The sequence below is a fragment of the Siphateles boraxobius genome, unplaced genomic scaffold, assembly GCF_051911475.1.
Source record: "Siphateles boraxobius isolate OS27281-9 unplaced genomic scaffold, OSU_SipBor_1 3, whole genome shotgun sequence".
Lineage (NCBI taxonomy): Eukaryota > Metazoa > Chordata > Actinopteri > Cypriniformes > Leuciscidae > Siphateles > Siphateles boraxobius.
In genome coordinates this window covers 7,433,971-7,461,518 of record NW_027508919.1, presented here as the reverse complement: position 1 = coordinate 7,461,518, position 27,548 = coordinate 7,433,971, and the positions used below count along the sequence as shown (strand labels likewise).

General features: G+C 40.1%; 1 protein-coding gene across 2 annotated transcripts in view; it reads right to left on the bottom strand.

Annotated features, from left to right (window-relative positions):
* Positions 1-27,548, bottom strand: part of LOC143756866 (A disintegrin and metalloproteinase with thrombospondin motifs 2) — a 231,222-nt gene that overhangs the window by 21,957 nt on the left and 181,717 nt on the right. For both annotated transcript variants that reach the window (XM_077247690.1, XM_077247691.1), the window contains exons 5-9: positions 17,802-17,885; positions 3,906-4,062; positions 3,538-3,643; positions 2,055-2,198; positions 1,833-1,965 (exon numbers count right to left, since the gene is read on the bottom strand). In XM_077247690.1, coding sequence (XP_077103805.1) covers positions 1,833-1,965; positions 2,055-2,198; positions 3,538-3,643; positions 3,906-4,062; positions 17,802-17,885 — 624 coding nt within the window. The remainder of the gene's footprint in view (positions 1-1,832; positions 1,966-2,054; positions 2,199-3,537; positions 3,644-3,905; positions 4,063-17,801; positions 17,886-27,548) is intronic.

The window sequence follows — 27,548 nt, the reverse complement described above, 5'->3', positions numbered from 1 at the left end:
TTCTGATGAATGTACTGTAGAAAACTCACTGACAAGTCACCAAATTGCAATGACCTGATTAACTTATCATTAAAGGGATGTTCAAAAAAAGTTTGAGCTCTGTTGAGAGAATCTGTAGCATGTTTTCAAATTACCACAGCAAATAATTTTGTCCCTCAGAAAAGTAGTGTTTTTACAACTGAAGTCTATGGCAAGGCATTCCAGAGAGTTTACAAGCATAAATGTGTCACTCGTGTTTTCGCTGAAGCACTTATATTAATTTTTCTATGCAAACATGTGTAAAGTTGTCTAAATCACCCTTTTAGCAGTGAGGCAACTGTTCTGGGTGGATGACCTCCAGGTATGCATTATACTAATGTGATTCCTGTTTGTTGAGTTTGCTCATTGTACGTACACATTTCTATACACAATTTTCTTTATTTTTGAGAAACTGAAGGACAAGTCAAAAATATTTAAATGATTAGATTTGTATTAAACTCAAGCATTCCTTTAATTTCACGTCACACAGGCTGTTAAAAAAACTGTGCCAATAAATTCCAAAATAAGGAAAAGACGACTGTGGGTTTAGTATCCCGTTGTGTACATGACTGCAAAATGACAATGAGTTCAACACCAACCAATAACATGTAATGATTAACAATAAGACCATCTACATTTAACCAAGTTCAAACGAAAGAGGCCACACTGCGACTGAGGAGAACACCTTACCTGGGCTCCTGATGGCCCCACCTTTTGCAGCTAAGGAAATGGTTTAACAAGACAGTGAAGTACAGTCCAAGCAGTGCTGTTCAGATGGAATTTCATTTTTCTGAGCAGAAATGATTCTTGAAATCATTTTTATCCAGTTTTGTGAAAGCAACATCAAGTGATTTCAAACTCATGCCATCTGGTTTTGATTATCTGGTCATTTTTTATTCAAAAATATTTGTTTCCTCAAAAAAGAATCGCAAACAATATAATTAGCCTCAAATTTTCTCTCAGATAGATGTTGACATCATTTTGAAATTTGGTGTTTATAAAATGTGTTTTGTTGTGAATCTGGAATTTGTTCTCTATAAAATAAAACCAGCTGATGTGCTATGAACGATTTAAAAATCTGGTCCTTCTTGTTCACTAAAAGATTTGTTCAACCAAAAATAAAATAAGTTCACCAAAAATAACCTTTTTCTCACCCTCGTGTAAACCCATTTAACATTTTTTCCCACCCGCAGAATACACGGAATGTTTGAAAGTCTTCCATACTTGCAAAATTATGAAAATATTAATTGAACATATCCCTCTCAAAAGCATAATTCGTTAATAAATCAATGCTGCTTGTTTAGAGCTAGGGGAGGTGACAAAATGTGCAGTAAATGATGACTTAAATTTCAGTCTATATAACTTGCATTACTTCAGAAGACTTGAAATAAAGTATACGAGTCATGTGGACCACTTTTATGATACATTAAAGGTGTTTTTTAATCCTCCTTTTATCTTTCACGGAAGAAGTAAAGCCATATGAGTTTGAAACTGCATTAGCGAGATAAATAGTGACAAAAAAAAATTCTGGTACACTATTCTGTTCCTTTAAGCTTTTTCCCTTCTGCATGTACAGATATCAAAACTCAGTCACATAACACAACATACTGTGGTACATTCATAATGCATTATTAGCATGTATAACACATAATACTGAGCCACAGCGATCTATGGTGAACCCAATAACCACAAATGGTGATTGTTATGGCAAGCTGATGGTCAATTATACATGCTCGTAGTGATTTTACAATCCCATAAAAAATAATGCATTATTTGAATGAAAAGGCCTGTGAGGCAGTTAATACAAGACTCACCGCTGTGCACATCATATATCCGGCCCCGAAGTCAAAGCGACACTGTTCGTCCATAGAGTAATAAAGCCCAGGCGGCTGTGGAAGCTCCTCCCATGTGTGCTCGTACGGGTCATCACGGAGACAATCATATGAACTACACAGGCAGAATGAGGTAGTATATAATCCACAGTGGTACTAGTAGAGTTTTGGTTGATTGGGTGTGTATGTACATCTAATACTCACTGCAGGTAGCGGCCCAGTTCCTGTTGACTGCAGCGGGACCATAGGAACCGGTGGAAAGCGGCCTGCACCAGTGGGGCCATTATGCTCCCCATTTGCACCTCATCTCCACAACGGTTCCCCTGCCCATCATGCTCCATTCCCAACCTATAACACACACACATACAGTACATATATTGTATATACAAACAATTTACATACCATTTATTTTGGCATTTTTAGATTTGAATAAAGTTATGAACAGACTTTAGTCAGGGAAGATACCATATTTATGGAATTGCATAAATTTGTTCCTGAACTAATCATTTGTTTAATGAATTGGTTGAGTGAAGGAATCAACAAGTCAGTTTTATAGGCTTTGCTTTGTTCCTGAATTAATTTGTTTTGTTTTTTTAACAAATCGTTTGAGCAAATAACTCAATGACTCACTCATAAGACAGTGGCTGCATCTGAAATTGTATACTCTCTGAGTAGGTACTTTCTTTGAGTAAGTAATTACTTCACGAGTGTTAAAAAATTATGTTTTGTATAGTATGAATGCAATTTGGACGTCCTACATCCGTCATGTTGTCATTGTTTGAACAAATCGGTTGAGCAAATGATTCAATTACTCACTCATAAAGACAGTGGCTGCATCTGAAATTGTATACTACCTTAGGAAGTACTTTCTTTGAATAAGTAATTACTTCACGACTTTTAAAAAGTATGTTCTGTATAGTGTGAATAAAATTTGGATGTCCTGCACCCGTCATGTTTTCATTGTCATGTGACCAACCAGCGTCAGTTGCATCACTTCACTACCATTCACAAATACTCTCCCATGGCCTCGTGGGACAATAAAATGAACATCGGATGCACATTTCAGAATCACGGTGGAAGTAGTAAGTAGTCCGGGTACTTTTTCGCCAACTGTTTTATGAAAACTGTAAATTTGGATATACTAATCTTTTCACCTACAATATAGTTGGGAAGTATGCAGTTTAATTTCTAAATTAATCAACTAATCAGTTGTGAACAATCCAATGATTTGTTGTTTCACTCACAGACAGTCACTTTTTGACACCTACAGGCATTTCAGTGTAACTTGCAGAAAGAGTCACTATAAAATTCCCACTACTAATACACTAATTAGCAATACAAAAAGTGGAAAGTCATTTGTTCGAATGCTGCTGAAACTAATAAGATTCAAAACCTGGGGCCGGTTGCATAAACCGCTAAGACAAGTCTTCCAAGTTAGACATCAATTATTTTCTTAACTTTTTAAAATCAGTTACATAAACATGTAGATTGGCCAAATCTGATACCAAAAAATAAGACTGATTACTCTTTGACTAACTGTTAGTGGGTCATACTAACATAACTGACAATGTCTTAACATAATGGCTATGTTTATGCAACTGGCCCCAGAACTACATTTTGTATAAATGAAAATATATGATATTTGACATAATGATATTAGGTAAGCAGGGGTGCAGCAGGTACTCACACATGGCCGGTTTCATGTGCCACCACAAAAGCAGACGAGAAACCATCCTCATGGTTGAGAGTGCAGCTCCGTACGGGATGACACATTCCTGTGACAGGAGCGTAACCTAGCAACACATAAGAACACTTTACTGAGTTTGTCCTCCTCACATCTTCATCACCATAAACATATTTTAGTGCTTATTTTCCACTGATCTGAGGCCTAAAGTCATGATCATTTCAAGATATTTGTGTTATGTTCTTGTAGACATCCATTTTTCAAAGTGAGTGTGTGTGTTCATGTTTGAATAATCATCTGCTTTTATTATCCATGTTTCAATCTCTGGAGGTAGATGATGCTGTGTTGGTGAGTGTGTTTGTGCATTTTACCCTGCATCCCCGTGGGTCCAAACTCTTGACGAGTGAGAAAGATGGCGTGATCGTGGTAATCTTTATCATTTGTGTCCTTCCTCTGCTGTTCGAAAGCCCATCTACACACATTCTCCAGACTCTGAGAAGGGTTGCCCAGCTCAATGAGACTCGCGGACTGAAAGCATACATGAGAAGGATGTTACGCTTAAAGCTTAATTTTAATTTCGCTATTGGCATCTGGTGGTGGTGTGAATCAATTTTTGGGTTTTGGGTTTCAATACAAACTATTAAAGGAACAGTTAATCAAAAATGTACATTCTATCACAATTTCTGACAGAATCTGTTGTAAAATTTTGTTGTGTTGCTCACATAAATCTATGACTTCAGAAGACCTGGAATACAGCACATGGGCCATATGGATGATTTTTATGATGCTTTGCCATTATTGGAAAAAAAGCAACTAGTATTGCAAAGCTTTCCATTTGTATTCCATCGTGTCATTAGGGTTTGGAAGGACATGAGGGTGAGAAACATTTGAAGGTAACTATATGAATACTGATGGATGTTACCACCAGATCAATATATGTACAAAAGTTCAAAAATGTTCTAAAGTTTTATGTCGGTAAGATTTTTAAATGTTTCTGAAAAAAGTATCTTATGCTCACCAAGGCTGCATTTCTTTGATCAAAAAAATCCAAACTATTTTCTACTTTAATATATTTTAAAATGTAATTTATTCCTGTGATGCAAAGCTGAATTTTCAGCGTCATTACTCTAGAGTTCAGTGTCACATGATCCTTCAGAAATCATTCTAATATGCTGATTTGTTGCTCAAGAAATATTTCTTATTATTTTCAATGTTTAAAACAGTAATGTTTTAACAATTCTTGGGTGAATAGAAAGTTCAAAAGAAAAGTATTTATTTGTAATTTTATAAAGGTGATTACTGTTGATCAATTGAATGCATCCTTGCTGAAAAAAAAGTATAATTATAATTAATTTAATTTGTATTATTATATAATTATATATTTTTTTTAAATGTACTGACCCCAAACTTTGAAATAGTAGCAAATAACCACAAGACTTAACATGTATTGTGTTAACTTAGAGTAGTGTGACAGAATTGTATAATAGCATTGCCCATTTAAATTAATATTAAATAACTTTAAATGACCATTGACCAATGACCATGATTTAATCCTTGTAAGCCTAGTAAATTTCATATAAATTGCACCTCACACTTGCCCCTTAGACATCCATCAATTACTGAACACTGAACAATTGTTGTTTGTTATTACACTGAAGGATGAATCAAAACAATTTTTTTTGCCGTCAAATCACAGATGCTGAACACAAGCTGTTCCTTTAATCAGAGGACAGACTCCTAAACAATTACATCAACACAAACTTCAAAAGCACGACACAATTGTTCATCAATCATTTAGTATCATTAACGTCCTTTGATGTTGCAAGTACTGAACAATTCAATCGATATAATTTGTAGTGAAACTGAACACATTGACATGAAATGTTTATACAACGTATACAACAAAAGAAAAAAGTTGAAACAACGGCAGCCGTGACGCTGTTATTATTGCTTAATTTCACACCTGTGTGAACACAGACGTAAACATTGCTCTGGTTTTTCGCCGCATTCTGTGCAGGAAGATAAATGTGTGCAAAGAAACATCCAGACAGGAATGCGCGGCTGTGTTTTGATGACGTGGCCACGAGAGCCATTGGAAGTAGGAGATCCTTTCCAGATGTGTGTCCTCAAACTGCCTTTCTCTCCCTGTGTCTTGCTCTCGTGCTTCTTAAGTTGTAACAAGGTCATGAACTCTGAGAACTACGCTGCAATATCTTCATCAACCAGTAGAGGGAAGCTTCACCATTCCAATGCCTTGCTGTGCACCATGGGAAAGAAAGAGGGTGGTGGGAAATAACTCAACTCAGCATCACTCTCAGCACAAGTGCTTCCGGCGCTTTATTCTCGCATTACACTTCATTTATTTGTGACTGATAATTTTTAAGCAGAAGGTTTGCGCACAGGCAGCACACTAATGTAAACTAGTTACTAAACACATGATTTGTCTTCACTTATCTTCATTCCATCACTGAGATGTTTGTTGATAATGTCACAAAGGGTGTTTCTCGGGATTCTTTACACAGGAGACTTTATCTTGTTTTTGTTAACGGAATACATGACAGACGTGCAAGCATGCTCATTAAAAGAACGTCTCGGCATCTTTATCGTCTCTGTGATCCGCCGAACACACACACACTCTTAGACACAAGCGCGCTCTGTGGATTGATGCTGGGTGTGTCGTGTCAGGGTCTCTTTATCTTTTTCGGCACTAGGTGAGGGGAAGAGCGGAACAGATGTGCGGAAGAGACTGTGATGTTGAAACCTTGTTGGAGGTGCACAGGGTCACTCGGTTGATCGTGCGTGCCGCTGCCGGCAGCAACGGTTGCCACAGTAATTGGGAATGATGGACAACCTGCTGGCAAGACGGGCGAGGCTGCATGCTGATTGGGGCTGAGGCGGCAGGGGAGAGGAGTGGGTGTGGAAGAACCAGGCGTTTGTGTATGAGCGAGAATAAGAGGGAGGGAGAGGTGGAAAGAAAAAGATACTGATGGAGAAAGATGTATATCTGTAGCAGAGCTATTGAAATAAGTGGGTGATCATGGGAGATGAGGAATGTGAGTGTGAATAAGAAAAGACAGTGGAAAGGTTTCCACACTGAAAGATGAGTGAAGTTAGTGAAGTCAGGTTAACAAATCTGCAATGAAATTACTCAAATGGAACAACTGCATTAATGTGCCTCTATTAAAGGGCACCTATTATGCAAAATTCACTTTTACATGGCGTTTGAAAATAAATGTGTGTTGGCAGTGTGTGTACACAACCAACCTAAAATGATAAAAATCCACCCAGTGTTTTTTTTTTTTTTAAATCCCCATAATCATAAGCACTGTCTTAGAACAAGCCGTTTTCAGATTCGGGGCAATGTGACGTACTTTTGCACAAGCCCCACCCATGACTGTTGACTGACACAGCTGCTTTTAGCGTAGACCCGCCCTGAGTGCAAGGCTTAATTTGAGCCGTTGGATCCGGATCCTCTTTTATTGGATCCGGCACCTCTTGTGTCACTATGGAAGATTAATCGCCTAAATGAAAACAATTTAAATTACTGTTTGTGTAGTGTTCAATTTTGTTATCTGTCTTGTTAGTCTTTATTCCCCAAAAATCTTGTGATTGCATTCTCAATGCGTTTTAAGGTGAATTTTCAGGGTAAGACAGAGGGGGGAGGGGATGCACTTCAAGTGACACATGCCATGCACGCTTGTTGTGCTGGTTGAGATTGCCTCTTTTCACTCAGGGGAAAAATGTCAAAAAGACAACAAAGTTTGCTTAATTTTTTTAAATACGTTGGCCAGTCAGATCCCAAACAAGCTTAAATAATTTCCGCCTATTAAGAATGTGGAGCCAACAGTGGACTCAGCAGTAGTACGCCTACCATTAATGCTGATTAGCAGCACCTGTCGTTAGCGGGGATGATGATGACCCACACGGGGAAGGAGATGAAGATGACGACAAGACGGTTGATGGGCAATTTGAATCTGCGAGAGATTGTGATGGTGACGAAGCAGGTACTTTTGTCGGGGATACTCAAACTTCTCATATCTGGACGGACGCTCAGTTTACAGAGAAAAAAAAAGTTATCCCTGGCTTACAATGGACAAAACTGGACTGGGCTGTGCCATTTGTAAAAAAGTGGGATCACTTGGTCCGGAAAAAACTGCAGGTGTGAAACTGGCAAAAGAATGGATCTCAGGCTCAGTGACATCATCTGCGCCCGATTTAAGGAAAAAGCAAAAGCCTTAAGAAAAAAGGTTTTTGAGCATGGGAGTATTAAAGCACATGTAATGGCATCAAATATTTGTGATTAAGCAAACGAAAATATATTGGTAAACGCAGTAATCAATATCCAAAGCGACCAGGTGCAAACGACTGTCAGAATTTTTCGCACCGCTTACAAGGAGGCCAAGCGTCACAGGCCGGCTCACGGCTTTGAACATGAAATAGACTGTCAGGAAACATAATGGTGTAGATATGGGGAGGATTCTCCACTCTAACGTGGCATGTTCTCATATACTACAGCACATTGCAACTGACATGAAAAGAAAACTGCTTGAGAGGATTGTCACTTGTGCTCCAAAAATCGGACTCATGTTGGATGAGGCCACAGGCTACAATAAAAAGAGCACATTAATTGTGTATTTACGAATGCAGTTGCCAGAGATGGAATCGCCCGAGAAAATATTCTTTAATCTTGTGTAGTTAGATGATTTTGGCCCAGAAGGCATTGTCCGCTCACTGTTGGATGCCTTAAATCACGCCAACTTAGACGAGGCCTTCCTCTCAAAAACACTCGTCGGTCTCACATGTGACGGTGCGTCAGTGATGCTCGGACGCAAGAGTGGGGTGGCAACTCCCCACTTAGACAACAGATGGGTGGCATCTAGTCTCAGAACAGTTGAATCTGTGTAGAGAAGTTATCCTGCCCTCCACAGACATTTTACGGATGCAGCAGAGGATTGAGCGGAGGATACAGCCAATTGAGCCAGCGCGGGGTCGAGGAAAACTCCTTTCAGGGTGTACCCCTGCGTGCAGGGCGGCTCACTGACAAAACTTTGGACCAGAGGATGTTTTTTGGGAGCCTGGCAAGAAATCTGGAGAAATGCATATTATCACAGTGGAAAGACCAAACCAGATGCAACAAGCTAATTGAGGATTTAAAAGTGCTTTATCCACAATATTGGCCACAGGATGGTGACGCGCAGTTCGGGAAGAGTGAAGTTGATACGCTCTGCCAGCAGTTTTGCATTGATAGCCCGCGGAATATCATCAGGACATTCAGGGAATACCATGACAATAATAGGACATTCGTCCCAGATGAACTGAATTACATCTTGGCTGTGGTCAACACTGTACCCATATCAAGTGCTGAGTGTGAGAGGGGCTTTTCCCTGATGAACTTAATCTGTACAGCAAACAGGGCGTCTCTTCTCCCCTCTACCATCTCCTACCTACTCTTCCTTTGCCTTGTCGGCCCGCCGCTTACCCGGTTCAACCCCTTTCCATACGTGAGGTCATGGATTGCAAAAGGACATAAAACTGCACTGGACAAGAGGTTTAGAGAAAGAAGCAGGGGAATGGAGGCCAGGGGCTCTATCGATGCTGTATTGGCCGTTTTGGACAAATAGGCTAATGACGGTAGGAAGAAATCACAATTTTTCCATGCTGTGTTTGTGTTGATTATTGGGTGGTCATCATTGCAATATATTGCCTACTATACATGGTTTACTTTCTATGTGTATATTTAAGTCCCATGGACTGTTTGTCTCATCCAGTGTTTTTTTTATTTTATTTTTTTATTAATTAAATTGTCCGATGGATAATTGCTGCTTGTGAAAACAATTGTTGAAAAACTATTGTGTTTTTTATTTTTATTTTATTTTTACATTTCACACCCATGCTGTTGATGATAATGAAAGGGAGGGAAAGAGAGAGAGAGAGAGAGAGAGAGAGAGAGAGAGAGAGAGAGAGAGAGAGAGAGAGACAGAGAGAGAGAGAGAGAGAGATGGAGTGAGAGAGAGAGAGAGAGAGAGAGAGAGAGAGAGAGAGAGAGAGAGAGAGAGAGAGAGAGAGAGAGAGAGAGAGAGAGAGAGAGTGTGTGTGTTTATGGATAAGACTTTAATGCGCACTTCTTATACTGCATTTATTCAGCTCTTAGTTATTCTCTGGAGTAAAACTAACGCTTCATCTTTTGTGTGATGTACAATAAACTTTGAACTCATCAGTATATTCTTGGCCATCATTCGGACACCGTCCACTACAACAGGCTTGTACTAATAGTGGATAAAAGCAAGATGAAAAATAAGTTATAACGGTAATTAAACTAGACTATACCTGTTCTATTTTCCATACAGCATATATTCTCTTAATGTGTAGGGATTATTGTCCGACTCCAAGTCGAAATTAACACCACTACTGAGTGTTTCTGTTTTGATATCAGATGAGATTGTACTGACAGAGCGCGAACTCGTGAGGCTCCGCCCTCTGGGCTGACTGTAGCTGCTCATTTGCATTTAAAGGGATACACACTAAAACAGTGCATTTTTCTGAGCCCCAAAAAGTGACAGTGTAATCATGCTGTAAAAAAAAATATATATATATTATCTGTTGGGTATTTTGAGCTAAAAATTCACATACACACTCTGGGGACATCAGAGACTTATTTGACATCTTTTGAAAAGGAGCATAATAGGTGCCCTATAAACAGGAAGTAAAAAGATAATCTTGTACACATGCATAAAAGAAAAAAAGTGAATGATAGTTTTATCATCCTAGGACATTGAGTTACGAGTTACGAGTTACGAGTTACGATAGCCCTGAATTGAGTTCTGAGTGTGTATTTGTTTTAATTAAATAAAATGTTCACACAAACTAGTTTAATAGTCTATTATTCAATTAATTTTAAATCACTTATTTAGAAAATGTCAAAATACGCATATTCACTCAGATACATTCTTGAAATGTACTCGAATGAACAACTAAAAAAGGACTATGCCTGTCAGGGCTTGGGTAGGTGGAAGTAGAGGACTCAAGTGCAGGACAATGGGTTTTTATTAAAGGTGCTCAAAGCGATGTCATGCGTTTTTTAGGCCAAAACATTTTTTGTCACATACAACAAACATCTCCTCAAAATCCGCTAGCTGCCTGTCCCCTTAACACACTGTAAAAAAACACGGTCTCTGCAGACACCCCACGCTCCACAAACGGCAACAAAAACAAACTGGGCTTACAGGATAGACAGTCAACAGGAGAGCACATGGCACAAGGAAACACATGACAAGCCATGTGAGCACACCAAACATGACAAAAAACACAAGCACATGGCCAGTAAAGCAAAATCACAAGCCATGTGCTCAAACAAACATTACATGAACACGCAGCTAATGAAAACTCATAAGTCACGTGTTCACACAAAACATGACAACATGAAAGCATGCAGCCAGTGAAAAACAAGCGGCATGCAACACAGCACATGACATGACATGAAACAAGGCACACAGACAAGACAAAACAGGAGTGTTAGGGCTCTGTCACAAAACCAAGAAATAGACTAGACAGAAGTGACAGAACCCTGACACTAACTTAACCTTCCTCTAAGGAGGAACACCAAAAAACGAGACAGGTTTCTGGGGGAACGCTGACTCTGAGGACTTCGGGCTTGATACGACGAAGCCAGGAGAGATGTGTGTGCGCCCCAGACACACAGAAAGGCAAAGGCATAGCAGGAAAGAGTGGCTTCAATGGCCTCCATGAGCTTGAGCGGAGCCGGCATGACAAGGAGTTTGGGCGGCGCTAGCAGGGCAAAGTGCTTGGGCGGCGCCGGCAGGGCAAGGAGCTTAGGTGTGGCCTCCAGACCTTGTGGAAAGGAGGAAGTTTCTCTCCGTTTACGAGAGCGAGGCGGTGCTGCAGCCTCTTTGGCGACCACTAGGGGCGCTACAGGGAGAGTCGATAGCTCTGGGACCACCAAAGTCAGGTCATACATAAAACTCCTAAACCCATTTAAGGGTAACAATTGAATTGATGTCAAAAACAAATAAAAAAACAGATATAATACAGACAAATAAATGATAAATCTCAGGTAGCTGAATATTCAATCCCTTACTTCAAAAGCACTTATTGTTAATGATATGATTACAGATTATAACCTAGATGTGCTGTGTCTGACAGAAACCTGGCTAAATCCAGAAAATTACATTACTTTAACTGAGTCCACCCCCCAAGATTACTGTTATAAACATGAGCCCCGTCTGAAAGGCAAAGGGGGAGGTGTTCCTGTAATTTATAATAACATCTTCAGAACTACCGAGAAGTCTAATAATTATACAAAAATATAATTCTTTTGAAGTGTTGGTGCTTGATGTAACACTATCTAGTGTAAATGATAAATCACGTTTGAGATTTGTGCTGGCTACTGTATACAGGCCACCATACAGATTTTATCAAATAATTTGCTGATTTTCTATCAGTTAGTACTGGCTGCAGATAAAGTCCTAATTTAAAAAATTTTAATATACATGAAGGTAACGAAAAAGATGCATTTGGATTGGTATTTAAAGACATTCTGAACTCTATTTGGAGTTAGATAACACGTGTAAGGACCTACTCATTGACGTAATTATACTCCAGATCTAATATTATCACATGGAATCAATGTTGATGCCGTTGAAAATCTACAGAAGAGTGATGACATCTCAGATCATTATCTAGTCTTGTGTATACTTCATTTAGCCAAGGCTGCAAAGTCGATTCCGTGTTACAAATATGTTAGACCTATCATTTCTACCAATATTCCTGATCAGATTCATCTCCTCAGCATCCCAGATAGCTTAGAAGAACTCAATATTGCGACAGAAACTTTTGACTTTTCAAGCACTTTAGATACAGTTGCTCCTTTGCGCTTAAAGAAGATTTAAGAAAATAGTCCAACGCGGTGGTACAACGAGCACACTCAGGCCCTTAACAAAGAAGCCAGAAAAATGGAGCGCAACTGCAAGAAAACTGGAAAAAAAAACATTTTATGGAAAGAGAGCACGATTGCATACAGAGAGGCCTTAAAAGCTGCTAGATCTGCTTATTTTTCAACCCTATTTGTAGATAATAAAAAAACTAGGTGTTTATTTGAAGCAGTGGCTAAATTAACTAAGAATAAAGCTTCAATCCCAGACATTTCCAAGCAGCATAGCAGTAATGACTTTATGAACTTCTTTACTTACAAGATTGATAATATCAGGGAGAAAATTATAACTATGCAACCGTATACTACAGTATCACATCAGGCAGTACATTGTAGTCTCCTTGAGGAAAAGTTTTATTCATTCATTGCTATAGGAGAGGAAGAATTTTACAAACTTGTTAAAAAAACGCAACTTGGTCCTACAGAATTAGTCAATTACAGGCCGATCTCGAATCTACCTTTTCCGTCAAAGATTCTAGAAAAGGCAGTATCTTCACAACTAATTTCCTTTCTAGAAAGAAATGGTATCTGCAAGGATTTTCAGTCAGGATTTAGCCCGTACCATATGTTGCGAGGGGGGCGTGGTTTTGCGAAGTCTGTAGCTGGAAGAGTGTTTGACCTAAGTGGACTGAGAGCTGTTACAGTGGGAAGAGTGATTGCCTAGAGTGTATTGAGAGCTGATTCAGCGGGAAGAGTGTTTTATGATCGTTGCTGTAGCAAGTCTACAGTGAATGCGCACGTGGCGCGACTTTTGTTTACCTTTTTGTTTTGAGTTAATAAGTACGAGTCCCAGTCACGCCGACCCTGTCTTCTTCCTTCCACCCACACATTGAACATTACAACACTGGTGCCGAAACCCGGGAAGGGAGAAGATCGCCCCCGCCAGGAACTCCTTTTGCGGACATCATACAATCGCACGCCAGTCTTCATCAGGAACAACATCGAGCCCTGCTGGCCATACAGGAGGAGCAAAACCACGCCCCCTCGCCACACCATAGCACTGAGACAGCTCTCAGTAGTGTCACACATGATTTGCTCTTATCATCCGATCGTGGTTGTATCTCTCTATGAGTGCTACTCGATCTTAGTGCTGCATTTGATACAATTGACCACAGCATTTTTTTAAATAGACTCAAAAATGATGTTGGCATTAGTGGAATTGCATTAGCATGGTTTAAATCATACTTATCTGACCGTTATCAGTTTGTGTGTGTTCAGTATGGCGTACCACAAGGCTCAGTACTAGGACCGTTGCTGTTCACTCTGTACATGCTACCCTTAGGAGATATCATTAGGAAGCATGAAATTCCTCCCGATCCTCAACAAACTCGTCTCCATAAGCGCGTTATGACTCAGATTTTCAACCAGATGAACTGCATAATATAATGTTCCGATCCATCTGACTTCTGACCTGTAATGCTGCCTGAATCATAATCATACACTGTTCATTCATATCCCAAGGTTTTTTCCTCCATTCTGTCACCTGATGGAGTTTTGGTTCCTTGCCACTGTCGCCTTTTTTGCCTTTCTTTGCCTTTGACGCCATTGGCTTTTGGCTTGCTTAGTTGGAGACGTTTAATTTTACATTTTTACAATATTATTACAACATTATTTTCCTGTTATCTCTGTAAAGCTGCTTTGAAACAATCTGTATTGTAAAAAGCGCTATCAAAATAAAGGTGGCTTGACTTACATAATAATACACTTGTTTGTTTAAATTAAATACACAATTCGGGGTTATAATCGTTAACTAAATTGGTTAAAAACAAAAATATGTAAACTAAAACAAAAACTCAAAATAAAAGTAAGACCTAATTCAAAATACAGTATTAATAGAAACTTTAATAGTTTGTAAATAATACTAAAATAACAGCGATGGAAACATTTTTGTAGCGACCTGAGTTTAAATCCTGCATTAAAAATGTTCCATAAACTAGGTATCAGGAATGCATTCAATAGCTTTTCATTTGTGTCTATGTCATATATGCCAGAATTTGCTACTTTGCTTGCTTGGTGTCAGAAATGTTTTTCTCTTTTAAAATCATTGTATATTTACTTTGTATCTAAATTGGGTTTTGACAGCCAGCCCACAGGTCAACCGACCCACTGGGAATCTCCCTGTGCTCCCTGTGGCCACCACATCCCTGAATGGAGTTAAACAACATTTTAAGTCGCAGTGAAAGGCAGACGAAGCGTGACCACCAACAGACTGACGGAAAAGGACAGAATGGAAAGGAAACCAGAGGATGTATGAGCATAGAGACAGAGATGAAAAGAGAACTGACAAAGAGATGAACAGAGAGAGAGACCTGTGTGCTGACCGCCTGATGAGTTCATGTAGGACAGTTTGCATTTTAAGAACTTAATCCTGGAAAGACAAGGCCAGACGGACAATCACCACAAATCAGCGTAGGAAACGCCATCTGCCTGACCCACTGCAGACCTCTGTCTCTCCATCTCACCTGAAACTGCACGTAATCAGCATGTAACCCCACACACTATCTGTCACTGAGGAAAAAAATCACCATTTATCATAATGGCTGGTGGTATAGTGTCTCAGTAAGAAGAGCAAAATTTGAGGGCACCATAGCGCTGTGAGCTATTCCTCCCGCTGGGTGAACTGACATTTGTGGTAATGGTAAGTTCCGTCACAGAGATAGAGAGGAGATGGATTGTCATGTTTAAGTGGCTTAAAAATATCTTCCTCATGGGTTACACATCCAGATAGATCCTTTCTTCCTGAACCTGATACTGATTGAATAAATGGCGTAGGTGTTTGTGGCGAACAGGACAAGGCCAAGGGCCGTGGGAGAACAGCGCAAGGCCGGTGGCGTGATTGCTGATGAGCGACATCCGCGCAACGCACCGGTCTCGTGTCTCCCAAGCAGGAGCGGAAGCATAAAACGAGGAGCGACGACAGTGAAGATCGAGAGATGACCAGGCCTGGATTTATGTCGTTTTTCTGTTTTATTGTATGTGGCAGCAGTCGTCCGTGAGGGACTAACTCACACCTAACTCACATTATTGGTTGTCAATGTTGCTGTGTCAGGTAGGTCAAAAAAAGAATTTTGAATGGTTTATCCAATTGTAATCTAACCTTTGAAAGGCTTAATTAAATTTTAAACTGGCATGAGAGAAAGTATTTTAACAACAGCAACAATAAAATACACACTTGACCTAAATTAAAACTTTTGTACCTCCTAAAAATCATTAGGAAAAATAAACCTAGAAACAAAAAAGACAGTTAACCAATATAACATTTGCAAAAGTAAATATCTTTCAGCAAGATTGCAAGTGTGATATTTATTTTATTCAACAGTTCAATGAACTTAAAGTTAATATTACATTTTAAACTTACAGTTCAAAATAGTGTAAACTTACATTTTAGACAAAATGTTGCCAATAACTGTTCAAAAGGTACAAAACAATCGCAAAATTAACTGTTTTGTCTCTGAGAAATGCACAATGGTGGCTTTCCTTAAAGAATTTTTGTTTTTGAACAACTCAGATGAAAAAATGATTCAATAGATCTCTCATAAATGATTGAATAAATCACTCACTCATTGATTCATGTTAATGAAACAATAATTTAATTACTTTGTTCCTGAATGTATCAGTATTTGTGAATTAATTAATTCAATGGCTCTCTCATAAAGGCAGTCACTTGTTTGTTCCTGAATGAATAAGTGTATTGAACAAATCGCTTGAATGAATGATTTTAATGATGGGAATAATGGGAACATATCAATGATTCACTCATACAAATAATTAAGTGTTTTGTTGCTGAATGAATTAATCAGTATTTATGAACAAATCAAACATTCAATGACTCAGTCATAAGGCAGTCACTTGTTTTGTTCCTGATAAATCAGCGTTTTGAACGAATCACTTGAATTAATGATTCAACGTCACTTATCACAACCAGCTGGCATAAGGATGTAAAATATGGAAACAGTCGCTGAAAAATCTCCACCACTAATGTATATGTAATGCACACTATTGCTATTAATTTCATTTAATATCTATCTAGGTGAGATATTGAAGAGAAATGGGATTTTCTTATTAAGGAAATGTGTCAGATGAAAGCTGAGCCTAGAACTGTGGTCACTATCAGGTCAACCACATCTGAGACGGTCTCTCTGATCTGAGATCAGCCTCTACCTGATCTCCTGTTACAGGAAGAGCAGCATTTTATGGAGCTGTGTTTATGAATGAGGCAGGGTCATCATTGATTGTTTATCTAGGCTTCTTGATTCTTCTTCCCAGAATCCTTTGCTCAGTCCCATAGGGGAGGTTCTTGTGTGTACGTGTTTATGTGTTGTGTTGGGGGGTATAAGGAAGGCAATTGCATAACATCAGCACTCTGTGTGTTTTGGTGTTGAACTGTGAAGGCGTGTGACTTTGAAAAGACTCCCATGGGAAAGATATGCTTTTAGTTCCCGTTTGCTCAGTCCGGTGGAATAACAGGCCCTAGGCCATGGTGAGCACCCAGCAGAAGGGGGTGGGAAAATATGTGCATGTAAGCTAAGCTAGCAGTGTGTTTATGTGTTTGTGTTGGTGTGAATGTGAGATGGAGGGTCGAAGAGAGAGAGATAGATAAATGGGGTGTGTGTCTATACATGTTTACTGGTGATGCAATATGTCAACCTGTAATGATACAGAACTGCAAAGGTGCTAAATGGCTACAGACAGCAAAATTGATAATTTGGGAATGTTTGTAAAAAGTAAAAACAATGTTTTAGGTTACATTAGTCAAGGTGTAACCTTCCATATCAAGGTGAAAACTAGTGTCTGAACATGAAATCAGTCTCAGATGAAACACCAGCTATTAAAGAGAAGTGTGTCATTTCTCCACTACTACTAGCTACACCAAACTGAATCGAAAATAAAGTTTCCCAAACAATTCAATTGATTTTTTTTTGGTTTTTTTTAAAGATCATGCCATTGGTTGATCCACAGCTTAATGTGTGGGGCTCCTCAAACAATGTTGAAACTGTCACAAAACCACAGTTTACACTTTTTGGGAAGTTAGTCAAGACATTGTTTGCTAATATTTGTCTCTGAAGCATTAACTAAAGGAAAGATTACACAAAATATGACTACAAAGATTTGTAATGTCAATTGAACAAGTTTTTTTTATGTAGATAAAAGATGTACTAATAAAAAAAAAATATATATATATATATATTATAATGTATAATAAAACCAGAAGTGTGCAATAAAATAGCGCAAATTTTAATTTCATGCTAACTTTAACTTTTCATCTGATATTTGATGCATTATGTCATTAGAGTCATGATTCACAAACAATGGTTCTTACTTTTTTGGCATCCACCAAAACAATCCGAACTAGCACCACGTTTATTCGTGCCCCGAGAGATTGGTCATGATAGATCTCGTTAACCTGTGAAGAAAGAAAAGCAGTGTTAGATCCAACATTAAGAGCTTGATATTGAGACTGATATTGATATTGTGAACGTAAAAAGTCTCACTATACAAAACACCTATTAAAGCAAATTATGTTCAACTTCATACTGAATACCCTTTAGATTCATGTTTAGATTCATACCTTTTAGACATGTTTCAGCATTATGTTAGAAAAAAAAGTCTGATGGAAAATGGCTAGCATCATTTAGAGCATTTTAAAATTAAACTGATTATAAATACTAACCCTAAAACCAAACTTTTTTTCTATTTGTAAACTAACGTTCAAAGGTTTGGGGTCAGTATTTTTTTTTCTTTTTTTTCTTACTTTAATAGTTCTGTTCAGCAAGGATGAATTAAATTTAAACATTAATAGTGTTACAAAAAATATTTCTATTTTAAGTAAGTGCTGCTTTTGAACTTTCTATTAATCAATTGATTCTGGAAAAAAAATCTTTAAGAAATATTAAAGGGTAAGCTCGGCGTTTTACAAGTAAAGCCCTGTTTTAAGATCGTTTCGGATGAAATCGAACGGTTAAGATTAAAATTTGGACAAATGCTGCTGTCCCGAGAATTTTAGGTTTTTGTGTTAGCACCCCCCCCCCCACCTGTACAATGGCTTCATAGGTTAATTGGAACTATCATTCATATAAACGCATTAAACTTTAGTTTACAAAGACGTGAAACTCACCGAGTGGTCTGTTGTGTTCACTGAATTGCTTACGCAAAAATCGCTGCAAAAAATGCTTTCCAAAAGTTCTGATTATTATCCTTTTTAATAATTTTACAGCTGATAAAAATTCTTTGTTCTTTAGTCCCTTCTAGAAAACACCTTCACATCCCAATGTAACATAACATGTCTTTAATTTACATGACATTTAAATTCAACATCACTGAGCCCAAAGGCAGCAGGCATCATGCAGATAAATATTTTTGAAACAATTCTGACCAAGTCCAACTAAAATCCAACAAAATAAATAATGAACAAATAAAATATAAACCAACATGAATTTAGATCATTGACAGTTTTATATATTAAGAATATATTAAACCAAAAACTTTCATATTTGTTAGATAGGATGTGCATTAAAACAACCACAGCAGGCAACAAGTTAATAAATTCTGTTAAATTTGAAATTTTATTTACCGAATTAGCAATTTGTTTTCTGAAAGAAATACATGGAACGAACCATCGCTCCACATTTTAATCGACAACCGTCACAACCCACTAGTGACCGTGTTTACTTCTTTGCTTTCAACCATTGGATATGATTTTAAAAACGGCTGTTGTATTTGTACATCTTACGAAGCGCTGTTAAATATAGGTGAAAAACTACGCCGCAAAAAGAATAAATAAAGTGCTTTCTTAAAAAAGCAAAAGAACAGCATGCACGTTTTCTTAATATGATATTCAAAAAACAACAGACTGATGAAAATTCGGGACATTTTCTCAATATGCGACGTGCGGGACAAGGGGTGAAAATGTTGTGCGTTACAATGCAAAGCGGGAAGGGTGGTCACCCTGTATGAGACTGAAGACTGAAGTAATGGCTGCTGAAAATTCAGCTGTGCCATCATCACAGGAATAAATTATATTTTACAATTTCTCACAATATTACTGAATTTACAGTATTTTTTATGTAGAAACACACAGACAAACTGCAGACCTGGACCCAATGATGGTCAAGAGAGCCTTTTTCATTTCCCATGATTCTGCAGTTTGACTTCTCACCCCGCGCCTCGGCCATCTTTACTTATTCAGTTTGCTGATAGGCCTAATGCACTGTGGGAAACGTGGTTCCCAGACAGAGAGGGAGACAGAGGCAGACAAATTGGTACAGAAGTTCAGACATTGTGTCCTCTGCCGCTCTGGAAGCCTGCTAATGAGACACTGAGATGTATACACAGCCAACAATAATGAGATTTCTGATGGACAGACTGCGGGAGGGGGAGCGAGAATAAGAGACGAAGACAGACAAGAAGAAAGGGGCTAAAAAGATGGCGGCAAGGAAGAAGGAAAATGTGGAAAAGGTTATACAACAAGCTTTCCGAACCCGATGTGTCGCTGCACCGACTCACATTTACATTGCCAAGCAACCGGCAAACTTCAGAATGGGGTGGGGCCCTGTCTCTCTTACTCTCTCTCTCTCTCTCTCTCTCTCTCTCGCTCTCTCTCTCTCTCTCTCTCTCTCTCTCTCTCTCTCTCTCTCTCTCTCTCTCTCTCTCTGTATTCCTGGCATTCCCTCTTCATTTGCTGTCATTCCTTTTTACTGTCAGAATATGTTTTGGTTGTGCTGTCTGTTTGACAGTGTTTCGTTATGTTTCTGCAGACTTTGTTTTTACGATTCACAACTTTTCTGAATTTATCATCTCTTCCCCTTCAGTTTCAAATAGTATACAGTATGTGTCTACAGCTGCCAAAAGCTTATCTTTCAAACTAGTGGATAGGCCTTTACCGTAGATTTTGCCAAGATTTCTTCAGAAATTCTAAAGAGCGCAGCTCTTAGGCTTGGTTGCCTTAGTAACCATGTTAATGCAGATGCCAGGTGACCATGACTCCAGTGTTCCGAACTTTAATGGTCGTTAAACTGAGGCACGACTTTCATACGGCACAAACTGTGCAACACCTCAGGACTCTGCATTAGAAGCAGTGCATGATGGGATATGGCTACTGCCTTGTTTCCAGACTTCACTTCAAAGAAAAATAAATGCATGGCTGGCAGTGAACGTTTATTTCTCTCATATTATTACAGTATACGCTAGGGCTGAAAGGTATGATATATACTATAGTATGTATTGTACAATTATGTGAGAATAGCAGTGTATAAATTGGCATTCTGCTGTCATTCGCATTTGTGCATTTTGGCAATCCAAAAAAAGTAACTAAATATATATATAGTCAGCCAATTTGGCTACAAAATTTTTAAGTTACCGGCCATTCAGAACTTCTACTAGCCAAAAAAAGAAGAAGAAATTAACCAGATTAACTACGTCACAGCTTGATGTCATATACTGTATGTCACAGTGGTGTTTGGTTTAGTTTGTTTTCATTTGGACTTGTCTGTCTGTCATCACGTCACGTGTCCTCTTCACTGTCATTATCAGTGTCTTTTGTGTTTGTATTTAATTTCCGTCTGTTCAGTCTGTCTTTGTCCGATCAAAAATGTGTAAAGTCAATACAGTACAAAGAACATGTGGGATGTTGAAAATAACAATGTCTTTTCTGTTAAACAAATGCTTTTTTAATCTTCGCTATTGCTTCAATGCAAATGAACAAGCGCCCCGTCATTTGTTGCGTAGTGACGCATATTCAAGTAAGTCAGATATGCGCAGATTTTGCGCAATACGTTATATTTAGTTATCACGATGACTCACGAGTTGAGTTTTTGCGCTAAATCTGCACAGATTTACACAAACTTCCCCAGCAAAGTGAGTAAACATAGTAACGCAACAAATTGGCAAGTAATTTGACAGCGTTAACCACCACTGTTTTACCCAGCGTTACCCACACACATTTGGCAGGTGTTAATTTCAAACCCTGTATATATATACACACACATTCTACTGACTATAAGTAACTGCGACTAATAACTAACTTTCATTAATTGGCAACTACAGGTCAACTAAATCTCAATATAGTATTATTCGACTGTTAGGTTTGAGTTAGGGTTAGTAGAATAAGTTGACATACTTGCAAAGTTACTTACACTCAGTAGAATGTCTGTTGTGGAGCATCAAAATAAAGTGTTAGTAGATATTAAGCAGACCGTCTACTAATACTGTAATGACTGATAGTTGACATGTTGGAAAGTTAGTTAGTAGAATGTCTAAAGTGGACTATTGAAATAAAGTGTTGATTCAAGTAATAACATTTTAAAAAATATAACATATTTAAAATTATGAGAATTAAGGACATTATTCTCACAAAAGCTGTATTATCAAAATCTTAGATGTTTAAAAATTTGGTAACAATTTACAATAAGGTTCATTAGTTAATATTACTTAACTACATTAGTTAGCATGAACTAATAATGAACTACACTTATACAGCAATTATTAAAGGCACACTATGCAGGAATTTCGTTTTTGTCAAACAGCCACCCATAGAGTCGCTGTAGAATACTTGTATTTAACGTTACTGTCGTAAATACCACTCACGCAGAGCATCTCTGCACTCACAGCCTCTGCACTTTATAATAATAAAGTAGCCTACCGCGTTTGATGGCTTATAACGTTTTTACATGATTGCAGCTAAATTACAAGTAAATAGCATATAGCCTAGGCCTACTGTATAATTTAACTCTCGTGTTTTTTGAGTGTAATGTAAACATTACAAATGCCAGATGATATCAATAAAGTTACATGTACGTCGCATTATTTCGTAACAATGTCCGTTATGATGTCGTTAGACATGATTATTGCAATTTATCATAATCGTTTGTAAATTGCGCTCATTTACACTATTTACAACGTGTAGGCTTATTTATGTCTTGATAATTATGTGAAATATTGACAACTGTTCTCATGATAATCGCAGAAATCAACTTTAACAGTGAAAGCCTGACCGAGTGGGACTCTTGTCCGGTTCCTCATGCTGTCAGATACTCGTTTCCTTTTTCTAGCCTCTTCTGACCGCGCTTTCTTTGTTTTTTTCGCCATTCTGAAAACGCAGGTCCGATGTTTACTCGTGTCTGACTCCTCGCTCGGTCAGTTTGCCGTTTCCTCTTTCTCTGTTCCTCCGACAATGCTTTCCTAGCTTTCTGCTTCTTATATGCTGGCTTAGCCATGATGATAGTGTGAAAAACTCCATCCCTTCCTTGTTCTTATAGCTAGCCGGATCCTGGATGGTGGCATATGTGTGCAGTGCCGTAAAGCAATTCGTTATCACGCGATACTTCCTGATGCTGACGGCGAGACGGACACCATTCAACCAGAAAAAAGTCATATAAACATTCCAATAACTCCGAAGCTGTTCAGTTAAGCTAAAAAAAACGGCATAGTTCCCCTTTAATCTTTGTTAATGTTAATTTCAACATTTACTAATACTTTATTAAAATCTTGTTAACATTGGTTAATGCACTGTGAACTAACATGAACAAACAATGAACAGCTGTATTTTTTTTTTTAACTAACGTTAACAAAAGCCCTATTTGCACTGGATAAGTATTATCTGGGGACCTCGTGTGAATTAGAAATTACCCACCCACATCTGAATTTCGTGTGGCGCATTCGCACGGGATAAGCAAAGCCTGTGATTTTACTCGAATTACTGATTTATCACCCGGATATGATGTCAATAGGCAATTGCTTGGAAATGTCTTGTCGTTATTATAGGTCTAGCTGTATGATATATCATAAACAGAAGAATGTGCCTTACCGCATGCTGCTATAGCCTACATGTCATTCATTTCCATCTAACCATTCTTTTTGTTTTTGCTCTTCTGATGGTTTTCAGCTTTCTCTATCTGCAAATTGTATAGTTGTATGTGTATAGCGATATGACCCAACCATAATACTATCAAAACACTCCCACGCAGCATCCATTCTTCGCAAAAGATGGGAAAAAAAAGCGTACAGGACAATAGGGTAGGCCATTTGCGAGGGAATTTTTACTTTACAAATTACAGACAATACCGATTCGCACGGGATTAAGATCACAGACAACCTCCGCAATTATTACAAATGACTAGAGGTCACCAGGTAATACTTATCCCGTGCGAATAGGGCTAAAGATGAACAAATACAGTAACAAACGTATTGCTCAAGGTTAGTTCATGTAACTTAATACATAAACTAATGTTAACTAATTAACCTTATTGTAAAGTGTTACCAAAAATTTGAACATGCTACTAAAATGCTGTTGTATACTACCCTGCCCTACTACGCAAATGCTCACATTGTTAGAAAGCTTAATATTAATTAGAGTCACAAATCTTTATCAACACCATTAGTGTGCTTCCTCAACCTCCTACAGAATAAAAACCCTATAGATTCCCCCCTCCCACCCATCTCTCTCTATGTTAATGAACGTGAGAGTGTAGGTCTCATTAGTACAGCCCTGGTTGCTGGCCTTGTTCAGGAGCACTGGGTTTCATCAGCCTACAGGTAACTAATGGAGACCTAGAGGTCGGCAAGTCAGAAAATCATTAATATCCCATCAATAATTCAGCAGGGGCTAGCATTGTGGCTTCACCGCTTTAGAGGAAGGAGGGGATAGTGAAGAAAATAGCAGAGGGTGCAGATAGGAAGATAGAATTAGAGGAGAGAGGGGGAAAAAATCTATGTGTGAGGGGGGCAGGGGGAGGGGCATAATGACCAACATTCCCTCAACAAATAGATTAGCCAGTGTAAAAGAGCCATGACAAAGAGACATTTAAAAGAGGCCAACTTATCAGAATCTTACCAGACCTGTTTATCATCTGGCCCTGACAAACTGTAAAAAGAACATCGATAGAAGGCATTTAAGTGCCAAAGTGTTTCCTTAATCACAGGTAAAGCGGGGTTCTCTTACGAGAGTATCTCTCGTACTGCGTAATATCTTACGCTATGGGGAAAACCTCTTTTCCACGAGATATTGAAGCCAAAAATTATCCTTTAATTTTGATTAATGTAAAACGCTGTGCGGCAGCGTACAGACATAGGCAAGACGGCTCGCGCGCCTATTGGCTGCCCTGCGGCAACAGCAGCAAGCCTATCGAGAGAGGCCCTGCGTGACGTGACATCCAATGGGGGTGCTTCGCGCCCATTTCGTCGCGTCCCGCCAGAATAGGCGTGGCCTTGGCCTATAAATACGCTCGACAGGCTGATACAAACTGATTTTCAACTCTTCAGCGAAGCACTACTGCATCGCTGGATCCGGAGTGAGAAGCCGCGCCGTCTGATTGTAAGCCTTCTGCGGGACGAGCCTTCGAGCCTGAAGTCGCTGGCCTACACCTCGCCGCCTTCAGCCGCCGTACCTGCTACGCTTTCCGGCGTTCATATCCTTTTCACTGCTGAGTGTGTGTTCGCCGCTGCAACTCACACTCTATCTCTGTTTTGTATCTGTTCTAAAAGAGCAAGCGTCTTTTTGAAGACGCTTCGTTCCTGTGGAACTATTGCCATGGTGACTCTGAGGACTTGCCTGGCATTTTCTCTCCGAGTCTGCACTCCCGCCCGCTGTAGTGCCGCGCCGCAAAGCGCCGTATTCAGCGGGTCCTCGAGCCTTCTCCAGCCCGTGAAAGCTCGCCGGTTCGCCCGCCAGCTTCACCAGCTTCAATCGAGTCGCTCACTGACGGACAACGGCCGCCGCGCGCCGCCGCTTCCGCCATTAGTGACGACAAGATAGCTGCATCGGTAGAGGAGGCCAGCTATTGCCATGGTGAGTGAGACTCCCGCCCGCTGTAGTGCCGCGCCGCAAAGCGCCGTACTCAGCGGGTCCCTGATCCTTCTCCAGCCGTGAAAGCTCGCCGGTTCGCCCGCCAGCTTCACCAGCTTCAATCGAGTCGCTCACTGACGGACAACGGCCGCCGCGCGCCGCCGCTTCCGCCATTAATGACGACGAGATAGCTGCATCTGTAGAGGAGGCCAGCTGCTATATCCCCGCGTCGGACAGTGAGGATTGGGCGAGCTCTGTGGATCTCCCCCTTCTGCCCGCGAGTCGTCAGGGAAACGGGCCAGCATTAAACCGCGGCTAGCTTTTCTTTACGTTATAAGAAAGCTACCCCGCCCCCCGTGGGCATGCGTCATCGGCGAAATGAGGATAGAGTGTATTTTTAGTCCCGCCGAGGCCGGACCAATCTCCATTCCTCAAACATTTCTCAGTTCCTCTTAGTTTGAGCGGCTGAAAATGTCAATATTGCAGCAATGAGCCTGTTGTATAACACGCACGCATGCAAACAAACGCCAACACACACAAAACTGTGATGACGCTCTATTATGTGGTCGAGCTATTTTAGGCTTTTGTCGTTTCCCCCTGTGGTTCAGTGGCGAAACCTACAGCCATCGCACGGGAGACCCGTGTTCGATCCCAGCTCTCGCAGCAGATAAAATTTAGTCTCGCCCGGCCAGACTTGCACTGATACTTTTCGCTCGTTCAGTTCCAAGAAAATGTGACTGTTCCAGTGTGTTTTGCAGCAAACAAGCCGGTACCATGGCCCGCTTGCCTGCACACAAATGCTGTTTCCACGGCGACCCAGAAAAATCATATAAGCAATGTATTGTCTGGTATTCCGGCCACAGCCGATGGTGTTTTGAGTGTAATGAAAATGCCCACAGCCCAGTGTTCATTTCTACACACAAACACAGCCCGCCACAGTGCTGGGCTCGCACATATGAAATCGACTCATGTCAATTGTGCATTAAATGTAGTGAATGTGCCCACAACCCAGTGCCCACAAACACTACACGCTGCATGTGCCACGTTTTCTGTAAAACGAAACCAACACACATAGTCAGCTAAGACCCACGGTGTTTAAGTCTCGCCGCGGCCAGACTCCACCGAAACCTCTCGCTCGTTCAGTTCCAAACAATGTGACTGTTCCAGTGTATTTCGCAGTAAACAAGCCGGTACCACAGCCCGCTTGCCTGCACATTAACGCCATTTTTACGGCGACCCAGATAAATCCAATAAAGAGTGCATTTTCTGGTGTCCCGGCCATAGCCGATGGTGTTATGAGTGTTGTAAGAATGCCCACGTCACAGTGCCCATTCCCACACACAGACACAGCCCGCCACAGTTCAGGGCTAGCACAAATAAAATCGACTCATGTCGATTGTGCAAACGTAGTGAATGTGCCCACGACACAGTGCCCACAAACACTACACAGTTCGTGTCCCACGGTTTCTGTAAAAACGAAACCAACACATATTCAGTCAGCGCAAGCCGACGGTGTTTTCAGTGCAGTAAATGTGCCCGCTGTCCCGCGCCCACATTCACTCACAGACACGCTGAACCCTACGGGGTTTGTCCCGCTCGTTCTCTCTCCACAATTTGTCATAGAGAAAGCGAGTGCGAACAGGCTGCCCGCCGTGATCGGCGCGCCCCCCGCCTCGCGCACTTTAAACACAGTGTTCATGTCTCAGCACACCGAAGCTCTGCAGCCGCCGCTGTGCCGCGGCCAGAGCCCGGATATCATTCTGCCTCTAGCTATCCACGCGAATGCATGGGCAATGCTTCCTGGGGTATCAGAATCGGTGTTGAACACTATAAAGAGAGGCTATTCGCTACAGTTCGCTCGACGTCCCCGCCGTTGCACGGCGCGTGTCGAAACCACGGTGGACAATGAAGTATCTCATCTACTTCGAACCGAAATAGCGAAACTACTGAGCAAAGGGGCCATAGAACCCTTATCTCAGGCTCAGAGCGAAGGGGGTGTATACAGCAGATATTTTCTGGTACCGAAAAAAGACGGGGGTCTCAGACCCATTCTAGATCTGCGACAATTGAACAAAGCGCTTCTGAAACGCAAGTTCAAAATGCTGACAACCAGCAAAATCCTCGCGCACGTGCGCCAGGGAGACTGGTTCATGTCAATAGATCTGAAAGACGCCTATTTCCAAATACAGATTGCGTCACGTCACAGGCGATTCTTGAGATTCGCCTTCGAGGGCCAGGCATATCAATACACAGTCCTACCGTTCGGCCTGTCTCCAGCACCCCGTATAT